This window comes from Fukomys damarensis, unplaced genomic scaffold (assembly GCF_012274545.1).
Source record: "Fukomys damarensis isolate Sample0158 unplaced genomic scaffold, DMR_v1.0_HiC HiC_scaffold_20, whole genome shotgun sequence".
NCBI classification, from domain to species: Eukaryota; Metazoa; Chordata; class Mammalia; order Rodentia; family Bathyergidae; genus Fukomys; species Fukomys damarensis.
The window spans coordinates 12,154,914-12,166,133 of NW_022900932.1; the positions used below are offsets into that span (position 1 = coordinate 12,154,914).

The following is an 11,220-nucleotide window of genomic DNA, read 5'->3' on the forward strand; positions in this document are numbered from 1 at the left end:
AGGGAGAGGTGACGCTTCTCTACAGCCTGGCGCGGCCGTCCTAGCCTCCCAGGACCGGGCCGTGGAGCGCCTCGCGGAGGCTGGGTGCTCGGGTGCGCGCGCGTGTGTGTGCACACCTGTGTGCGGGTGGGTATGTACGCTTGTGCATGTGTGTGTGCTCGCGCGGGTGCGTGTCGCAACCTGGAGACCGGCGGCAAGGTGTGGTCTCGTGAGTACCACCCGCTTTGTGTGCTTTTCAGAAAGGATGTCCTCAATGTGCGTCTCACCCCAATCGCCACGCACCCCGCCTCTCCTGCCATGCGGACCTTGCCAGCCTTCTATGTAGGCTCATTTTCTCCTAGGAAGAATTCCAGAATCCAGCGCTTCGAACACACACCCGGTCCTCCCGCGTGAAGATCGGAGCCGGGCGCTCCAGGATTTGCACACCCGTGGACCCTCCACCCAGGAGGAAAGCTGCCAGACCGCTTTACCCCATGTAACAGCCAGAACTCACCTGCAGACCAGATCAGCTTGGAAAACGTTCGTGTTGTAAGGATGTCTTTGTGTGTTTTATTTACTTACCTGTTGGGGCATTCTCAAGTTCACGTCGTGGGGAAAATATGAAGAAATCACGAGAGCCAGGTTTCCCTTCCTTTTGGAATGACTTTACTAGTGACCACGGGAGGATCTGCGTCCATGAGCCCGTCGAGAGCAGGTGCCCATCTCTGCCCAGGTCAGTGGAAGGATTCGTTCACGAACACGGAGCTTCTCGGTGGTGGAATTCGTTCTTCAGTGAGAGCACAGTGGGCTCAGAAATAGGGATGATCCTTGAGGACGGGAACTAGAGGATGCTGTTATCAGGAAGACTCAACAAACGTTACAGTCTTCTAAATTGAAAACGACATTGGTGACTGTTCAGTCAGTGTAGAGCCACTTCTGAGATGTCCTTGCTGAGTCTCCATCTGGCCCAGGCCACAGCATTCCCCACCCCTAAGAACCTACTGGTTTTTAGAAAGAAATTCTCTTGCCAATCTGCTTCTCCTGTTCAGCTGGGCTCCGTCTCCTCACCACACTCCGTCTTCTGTCCTTCAGGGAGTGCCCTTCCAATCCAACTGCCGGGTCCCCACTTCGTTTCATATCACGCCAGCAAAAAGGACACCTCTCCGTCACTTCTTTGTTACATTAAGTATGCTAGGTCCTAACCTCTAAATGAAATTTTCTAAGAAATGGTCTTTTTATGAAATACGAAGTAAGATTTTAGGAATGGAGACTTGACTAAGTCATCTAGTCCTTTTTATGAAAAGGACACCAAGTATTGGAGAGATGAAGTGGATTAATTTGGGCTTTTCCTTTCTCAGTTGTGTTCCCCGTTAAGGGCGGCTGGGCCTACTCCTCCTCTTTCCAATAGATAGGTCCGAATCAGATGAAAATCTTATTCTTTCCATGTCCTGCACGTCTTTCCCCAGTAAATTCAGTAAAGTTGGGTAACCCAATACAATATGCATACGAATTTTTTAAAAATGTTCTTTGCTTTCTGGTATGGCAAGGTACTCCAGGCTCACCTGTGTCTTTCTAGGATCAGCTCTAGGAGGAACCGTTTCTCCAAGGAGTCTTGGATGCTTGAGAACAATATTTGAAACAAATACGTGGGAGTTAAAGTTCCTGGCTGCTATTGGGTTGCCTCTGACCCCTCCCAGGTGACCGAGTGGGATATGTAATTGAAGGTGTAGAGCTGCCACTCTCTGTTTCTGAACTTATAACATCACAGCATAAAAATACCCAAACCCAGATGAGAGAGAGACAGAGAGAGACAGAGAGAGAGAGAGAGAGAGAGAGAGAGAGAGAGAGAGAGAGAGAGAGAGAGAGAGAGAACTGCAGTGCATGGAAACATTCACTAAACATCAAGTTAAAAATTATTATCTACAGTCTGAAACCACTCTGAAAAACAAATTATACTCATCAAAACAAAAGATGCAGCCTGCATGCTTGAAAATATTTCTGTTTATCACTGGTGGATTGGATTGATGGTGAATTAAGAAAAACCCCACTGAATGTTGGAACAGCCATAGATAGTAGAAAATTTGTAGACGGAACAGAAAATTCACTTATACCCTGATCCAGTTTCCCCTGTTGTGTGTCTTCTGTTAGTATGGTGCAATCATGATTGTCAATGAAGCAGCATTTATCCACTGTTTTTAACACTTTTCTTAAGCTTCCTCCACATCTATCTCTGTCCTCTTCCTAAGTCCCATCCAAAACACCACATCGCATATTGCTGTCGTGTGTCCTTCCATCACTTTTGAGTGTGACTGTCCCAGATTTATCTTATCTTTGATTACTATGGTAACTTTGAAGAGTACTAAGTTTTGTAGCATTTCCCTTAATTAGGAATCACCTGATAGGTCTCTCAGAGTTAGACTGGCTTTAGGAGTTTAGAGGGGAAGAACCAAGGGTAAAGGGACATTTTCACCACCCCAAGGATGCACTACTGATATGCTGCTTCTGTAAATCCAGCCACTGTCCTGAAGTAGTGCTCCACAGGCTTCTCCCTGAAGAGGTGTTCTTTGGAAGGAATCACAGTGCACGGCTTATGCAGTGCTGGGTCCACTCCTTTCCTCCTTCAGGTTGAAGTCTAGTATGTGATTCTTAATTCTTCACAATGATTTTTCTGTTCTATTCTATTCTATTCTATTCTATTCTATTCTATTCTACTCATTGTTGTTTTGTTAGACTCAGTATTGAACCCAAGGCCTGCGAGGTGAGCTACATCCCCATTTGTCTTTTGAATTGTTGTTTTTGTTAGACTCAGTATTGAACCCAAGGCCTGCGAGGTGAGCTACATCCCCATTTGTCTTTTGATTTTTTTCTATGTTGACACAGAGGATTATTAAGTCACTGTGTTGCCCAGGCTGGGCTTGAACCTTATCCTGCCTCAACTTCCCAGAGTGTTGGGATTGTCGGCATGGGCCACCACATTTAGCTCTGTTAATTCATCCTTATACTGATATAGACTCATAGATGTCTTTTAGATACTTATTTTTTTCACCTTGGTTTATAATTCAATGCTATTTTTATTGTTCAAATATTTTGTTTTAGCCCTTGGGAGCTCTTTCAGTGGACTTCTGTGTTCGTTCAACACACTTGACTATTGTGGTTGTTTTTCTAATTTTTAAAAAATGTTCTTTGATTTCTGATATTGCAAGATATGCCAGGCTCATCTTGAGTCTTTCTAGGATCAGCTCTAGGAGGAACCATTTTCCCGAGGAGTCTTCGATGCTTGAGAACCATATTCAAAACAAGTATTTGGGGGCTAAAGTTCTGGTTGCTATTGGGCATCTTTGCTTCTGACCCCTCCCAGGTGATGGAGTGGGATGTATACAAGTCAGTACACACACGTGTTCCACCAGAAGTTCATTCTCAACTATCAGATACTGAACGAAGTCTTTATTGATGCCTGTTACACTTAATGTCTTACCACATAGTTCACCAATGTCCCTGCAGCCCCGCATTTCAACAAGTAGGAAATCTGGCTTGATGGCTAATTTTTAAATTGCTCTTCAGTAGCAAAAACATGCTATTTTTTTATTAGAAAAATGGTTTCAATGAAAGAAGACAATTGCTTAATTTTGATCATGTGAAAAACTAACGTTAAATACTATTAAGCATCCATTAGAAAGAACAAGGGCACAGTAAGGAGAAGGGATCTGCTGGCGAAATTCCAGATCAATGTGCAGAAAGTTACTTTTCACCAAAACATAAATGGGTATCAACCACATGATACTTCAAGTCTAATCTAAAAGTAATCCTATCAAAGTTCTCGAAGCATTGACTTTAGGGGCCAATTCATAGCAACACGACTATCAGTGCTGCCTTGTTCCCACCAGATCCATCTTTCATCAATACCCTTTTCCAAGCCTTGGGAAGAACTTTGGCTTTATCTACTCTTCCTTCTGCAGGGTGGGGCCCCAAGGGACCACTGCCTGGGCAGAGGACAGGTGAATTCTAGGCCAGATACAGTTCTATTCCTGGGTGTTTGGGGTCAGATGCTTAGTCCTCTGAGCCTCAGTTCCCTAATTCTCACACTTAGATGACATTATTGCTCTTGTTCAGCATAGCCACACGATCATTCATCCACACTCTAATCTGTTGTCTTTCTTGTTTTAAATCCAAACATAATACAGGTTAATCAGCTTTGTCCTGCCAAATAACTGAAGGTTCCTGAATACAATTTTCCTTCCCTTCTTCCTTCCATTTTGTCCTCCATTCTACTTGCCTTCCACTAGGAACTGTTTTTTTTTTTTTTCTGAAATGTGTCTAACAAAGTTTTATTCAAATTTATATGTTGTATTTGTCTCATACTGTGTTTTGGGAAATTACACATATTTTCTAACAAGCCTGTGCTTGTATTCAGGTCAAGTTGAGGATTAGCAAGCAGAGTTTTTTTAGTGTTATTTCTGCACCCAGGGAGAGACCTGCCCATGAAGGAGGCACGTATTTTCTCTCTCAACAGTGTCAGTAGTCCAGTCCTCCTCCTGCCTCATTTAGACCATGGAGTCTGTGAGTCCCCGACCCCCAAGACCCCTTCATGGGTTGCATTTCTCTCCCTCCCCACCCTACCTGATGAGGCTGCTGTAGCAGAGCCAGCAGCTGTGCTCCCCAGCTGCTGGTTTCTTCATGGTGGCACCAGGGTGGATCACATGGATGAAGGTGGAGTGAGATTCACAGTCAATGTGGGGCAATAATAGAAAAGGACTGGTGGCTCTGCTCACTTTTAAAAACTACTATATGTACGTACCATTGAATTATATTCATTTTGGGGAATTGGTACGTGTACGTTGATGGGAAAAGGGGGGTTGAGGAAGAGAAGGGGGGAGAGAATAAAAATGACCTCATGGTTTTTCCTCCCACCCCTTATGATAGTTTTTCTTCCTTCTGGAATGGCACAGAAAGAGAGAAGGAAGATGTAGAAGAATTCCTGGTGCCACAGAACCTGCTCATAATGAATTCATATATAGTTTTCTTGGTAGGGAAAAAAGATATCTTCAGGAAAAGAAAAACTGAAGTGAAATGGCATTAGACAACAAACAAACTCAAGCTGTCTGGCATTCAAAAATTTGGTCTTCAGCCTGTCAGAATGAAAAATTCTGCTGTGACCTTTGGGAAATAGCCTTCCAGGCAGGAAAAGCAGTGAAGGCAAAGTGATTTAATATTCAAGTGGAAACATTTCAAAAATAAGTTCCACTTGACTGTTTGTGTGCAATAATGCACTGTACATGTCCAGAAAGCATGTAAGCATCTAGATATTTAGTTCTTTCATCCACAGGGCACAATCAGTAGACACTTACAGAAGTGGAGGTGCAATCTCTCTCCGTGGGATCACATCGTTTCTATGCCCCACTCCTTTGCCAAGCTGTCTTTATTTTTTTGCATGGAGAAAAATCTCTTCTGTTTCCTACATAGCGATGGGTTTCATGAGGACAATAAGGTGGATTTTGAGAAGATCGACTCTTTCAGAGTTGTCCAAAAATCTGAATGAGTTTAGAAGGTAAATCTGTCCCAGAGCCTCTGGAGATGAACCCAGCTGTGCTAAGACCTTACTTTTATCCTGGTAGACTCGACACACAGGACTTGCGTGAGCATTTTGTGTTTTAGGTTTCTGACCTATCAAACTGTGAGAGCAATACGAGTTGCCTTTAGCTACCAAGTTCATGGCAATTTGTTATAGTCATGAGAAAAAAACATACGTTAGGTTCAAATGTAGTCTCCTCTCATATCAAACTTGATGGCAAATGTTCATCTCTTAATGTGATCTGGAATGATACTTTACATATTTCATCTATGAGAGTTTTTTTTAATAGAGGCACAGCTAAAAGTGGTAGTGATATGTAGGCACAGGATTTAGTTGAACGTATTCAAATCTTGGAAGCATCCCTGCATTCTCCTAGATGAATGGGCCTCTTGAATTTTTGGCTTTTGATGTGGCTAAATGGATACTGAAATGTGAATACATGCTTTCATCACAACCAGGAAAACTTTGCAGTAGGTGTGCTTTTATTCAGAACTGTAGTTCATTGGTTCACATAAGAATGAAGATCTAGGTAACTATTTTCACTTCGGACAGTGCAGTGCTTCAAGGTTGGACATACATGATTGAAACAAGTTCACTTGTTGGGAAAGAGACCACTGAAGCACACATTTCAGTGCGGGCATCTGCTGGCTACAATATCAAGTCCTCAGGGACAGCTAATTTCAAAATGGCTCACTGCTTGATGATAGTGGTTGAAAGTATTTATTCAGAAAACATTCAGGGCTCTGAGCTCAAATTCACCCGGTAGTTAAGTTTGCAGGGGTGAATGGAACACACCACAGTTTCAAATGTTTTCTGTGAAGAATCTGTTGGTGAACAATACAGTGAATAACCTCAGGCTTTTGGCACCTGACATTTTTGCAAGCTTTGTAAATTTATAAATAGTGATCGCTTTTCTGTTCCTCACACTTTTCAGCATCTGCAGTAAAATTATGTCTTAGCAGATTCTACTTCAGATAGTATTAAGCTAGTGTTTTCTTGGTTCTTTTAATATTCTCATCTTTATGTGTCCCATGCAGCTCATAGAAATTAGCTGCCCAATCACTTGAAACTCACTGTTGACTTCTCTCGTTGTCAGCACCTGACCAGTACAAACGACTCTCAACTTATCAAGGACCCAGGGAAACAAATCCAGGTCATTTGCCTTGTTTTACAACTAACATCAACTCTGCTCCCAACTGTTTCCAACTGTGAGGAACTGTTTTTGCCAAGAAGTTGATAACCTTAGTTATCTTCTCTGGTTACAACTGCTGCCATCATAATAGTTTAGGAAGTCAACGCTGGCAAGGAGATTTTCCTTCTTGGTTGCCTAGAGAACTGCTGAGAAAATTAGTTTCAGCCTCACTTTTGCCCTTTGCTTTTTGTGAGTGAATTCTGCTCTGGAAGGATGCATCCTTCAAATTCCTCTACTTTTTCCAAATGTCGCCGTTGTCTGAGTTAAAGATGTGACAAGTGCTTAATTTTGGCATTCCCAACAACTTTTTTTTAACATTACTATGGTGTCCTGGCTTAAAAATTTTATTTTATCGTTTAATTTGTCAATGAGATCATCTGCACTCCATTATTCCATGTAACTGCAACACTCAGTGTCCACATTTTTCATGTTCGATACGAACCTACAACTGTCATAAAAATGCTGCAGGACGGAGTTATTCACAGCATCTCGAGTGCAGTGGGACAACAACTGTGTGTTGTGATTTGCAGTGGACCAAGCAGCAGAGCAAAGCCAGGAGAATGCAGGACACGGCTGTGTGGTAGCTGCTGAACCCCACAGTGACAGGGACACAGAAACGGCTATGGCTTGCAGATAAATCAGAAGGGCTGAACTCTTAGAAAACTTTAATCATGCATGGTAAGACTGCAATTTCACCTGCATTTTCCCATGACATGAATTATTATTTTATTTTCATTTTCAACAATTTAAACAAGGAAACTCCTACACAGTTTATAATCCATACAAAAACAGACAGCAACACGAATTTAGCCTATGGGCTATAGGTTGCAGAGCTCCAAAAACTAGAAGTGGGTCCTTCAATGAAAAATAATTTAAAGAAACTTCACCTGTCAAATATTTACCATTTTTCTTTTGCTGTGCTCTCCTCAGGAGGAAAGAGAGGGACAGAATGAGGTCTGTGGAAGTGGAAAGCAAAAGGCATTTTCACGTATTTCTCAGAGCAAATCTACTTACAAATGTACTCAGAATTCCATGTCCATTGTGAGTGGGGGAGCGTAGAACAATGCAAATGAACAATAACTTTTTCATGATTTCCTTTTAGCTTTTCTTGTCTTATCTGGGCAGGAGTTTCATCCATAAAGTGAGAATGTGGATAAAAACATCACATTTGGGGATGAAATAGCCCCACTGTGACTCTTTTTGGCCGTTTTAATTATCCTACAAATGTGAAAATGTGCCCTAGCATTTTTGTTATTGTTTGTTTGGTTTTTAAGATGGTCTTACTACATTGCTCAGGCTGGCCTCAAACTCTTGAGTTTAGGTGACCCTCCTGCCTCAGCCTTTCACATAACTCAGACTACAGGTACACACCACCACACGCATACCTTCTTGTTCTTTTCAAAGAGCTAATGAGAATAATCTTTTTTGTTAATATTCAATAGCTAGACCTTAGCAGTATAAATCTTTGGTTGCTATGACAAACAACAAAAAAAAACAGTGACTGTTTAAAAAATTTTTTAAAGTTACAGCAAGAGAAACTGCCATAAATACGCTCCAAACCCTCCCTCGTGCTCCGAACACATCCCGTCATTCTTGTTGTTTTCTGAAAGTCCTCTTCTGTATTTTTGTTGCCCTGTGGTGGATGCCCGGAAGTCATGAATTTATTCATAACGTTCACCTTTCACGATCATTTGACTTTGCACAAGAGTCAAAAGTTGCGCAGTTCCGGTTCTGGCGAATGAGCAGGAAGGAGACCCATATTCTGTTTCTCTGAGCCAGCCTTCCCATTGGATGACACTCGGTAAGCACATTCGTCACAGTTTTGATTACACCTATAATGATACTATGGAACAAGGAATTCCAGAACAGCACCTAAAACTGGCAAGGACTTTGAAATAACTCTGCTTGAAGTAGGAGGAGAGGATTTTGAGGGTGATGCATGGCAGTGTGTCTTTTATTGTAATAATTTTCTGTTGAAACATTTACTATATATTTTATCACTCCTATATACATTTTCAAAATTACATCTTAGAACGATATATTTGATCACTCCTTATATACATTTTCAAAATGACATCTTTTTTTTCCCATTGAGTCTTAATATTACTACTCTTTAGGTATGCAGTACAGTTGCATTCATCACTGGGATCTTGTACCTTTATATGATGTATTTTGGTTCTTATTTTTTTGCAATCACCCTGCCTCCCCTTCACCCCTTCCACCTTTTCCTGCTTACAAAGACTTTCTTTCCATTGTTTCCTTTCCTCATATTATTTTTCTTTTTCCTCCTTCCCTTTCCTGCTGGTTCCAAGGCAGACTTCAGCAGAGATGGAGCCACCGTAGTATATTAAACCCTGACCTGGGAGCCAGGTGGCCGCTGCCCGTTCCACTCCCTACCCTCTCTCCTCTCCCTGCCATGCCGTGTCCTTACTCTTGCCGGGATTGGCACAGAAATCAGAATGGGTCTGGGCTCAGTTTCAAAACCCTAAAATGGGGCTTGCTGTCAGCTTATGGAACTCCTCCCAGTATTTCCTCCTAGGGTCTATTAAATACCCTCCTCCACAATCCGAATCCAAGTCTGAGATTTGGGTCTCATTGTGCTTTCATGTATGACATACTCAAACCAATTCTTTCATATTTTTCAGGAATGAAATAACAAATTCGCTGAACCAAAGTTGTCCATCACAATACCATTATAAAGCAGTTGTAATGTCAACAGCCTTAACCATAATAATGAACATCTATGTGACCCTTACTAAGAGCCTGGACCTTTGTATACACTCTCTTATTCCTCCTCACAGAAGCCCTAGGTGGAAAATGTTAACTGTATTGGACTCCAGAAGAATTAAGTGGGGCTTCAAGAGAGTAAATAATTTCCCTAAGGTCTTGTAACCACTAGATGGCAGAGCCTGGATTCAAATCCAGGTGTATCTCCTTCAAAAGCATACATATTGATTTAAAAGAGAAAGCAGATACGATAAATGAAAAATGGCCATTACTCTCCAAAAATAAATGAATAAACAAACAAACAAACAAACAAATGAATGAATAAGCCTGCTCTCATGTGACCTAGCATTTCCTTCATCTCTCAGTTACTATGAATTAAGTAACTAAGACAAGGGTCAATGACAATGTCTCTACATCTCTATTCCCAGTGGAGTTATTCTCTATTAGTATTTAAGCAGTTACATTGCTGATAAAGCATGCAATATATAGGACATACTGACATCAAGACCAATAAGTTATCAGTAGCAATATTAACTTTATTTTACAATATATTGCCCACTTTACACAAATTGGTGGGTCTACAACCAAGAATTGTGGTTTACTTCAAAAATCAAAATAAATTTTTGAGTGGGCATGTCAGGTTCCACAACCATCAACATAGAAACCTTCAAGATAATTATGGCCTTGACATTTCTTCTCAGGAGCCCCATGGGATAACATCGCTGCTTAGCTGAGCTCATAAAGCAAAATTCCTTAGCGGTCACCACAGACAACCATTCCCATGCTCCATCTGGAAGGGTGAATCTCCTCAGTACTGATGAATTTGCCCCTCTTAGCTGAGCAACAAATGTTTTGTTTGGATTTAAGAAAATGTATTTTATGAAAATTACAGCTTCTGAAACGAGCTGGTGCTTTATAGTTTATGATTCCTTTCTCCATAAAAAGCAGCTGGCCTTTGGGTCTCTGTCTAATGACAGCTCCTTGAGTGTGTGAAGATGACCATGGAGTAGATCAACAGAAGCAGTACTTGAAATGAGCACTGATAAACTTGGATGACTGTGTAAATATGAATGTAAGTTACGGAAGGTGACCTATCTTCTAAAAGCTGGGATCTGAAAATCAGCAAGCATCCAACTAATTTCACCATGTCTTGTAAGAATACCATTAATTGTTCGAGAGACTAAAACAGTGTTGGCTTAGTCCCTGGGAATTAATCAAAGTTGAAATGATGTCTTTTCTCACCAACACATGATCAATGCTCAAATGTCTAGTTGGCTAACATGGGCAATCATCACCCTGATGAAAACTTGGCCTGTGGTGAAGACAAAATCATCATCCTGACACCACATGGAGTGATATTAATTGTAGCAAGGCTAGAAATACCCAGAACACTAATAAGAAGTAAATACCATGATAACAGAATCCACAATGTGCTTGTACCAAGACATACACTAAGTTATGATTGGACTGCACTAAAAGTTTTTTGGAAGTGAACAGGTAGATTACTGGCTTAATTTGGGCACTCATCAGAACAACTCTCTGCTGAACTGCTCTCTTGTTCAATATTTTATAGGTATTTTTGTTCTTAAGGGTCAATTCCCTTCCTCGGCCCTATAAATAAAGCAGAAATTCCACAGAGCAGATTGAGAGAAACCTTTCCACCACAGCAGCATTCAGCACACGTATCCATTGTGTTTGACATTCTTCTTCCTGTCTGTCTCTCTCTTTTTTTTTTTTTTTTTTTTTTTTTTTT

At 41.3% G+C, this 11,220-nt stretch overlaps 1 protein-coding gene across 1 annotated transcript in view; it reads right to left on the reverse strand.

Moving 5' to 3' along the window:
• The window catches only part of Ptchd4 (patched domain containing 4), a 180,347-nt gene that overhangs the window by 156,531 nt on the left and 12,596 nt on the right, over positions 1 to 11,220 (reverse strand). Inside the window, exons 6-8 of the mRNA XM_010617820.2 lie at positions 8,419 to 8,583; positions 1,542 to 1,598; positions 562 to 704 (exon numbers count right to left, since the gene is read on the reverse strand). Of these exons, the coding sequence (XP_010616122.1) occupies positions 562 to 704; positions 1,542 to 1,598; positions 8,419 to 8,583 (365 nt within the window). The remainder of the gene's footprint in view (positions 1 to 561; positions 705 to 1,541; positions 1,599 to 8,418; positions 8,584 to 11,220) is intronic.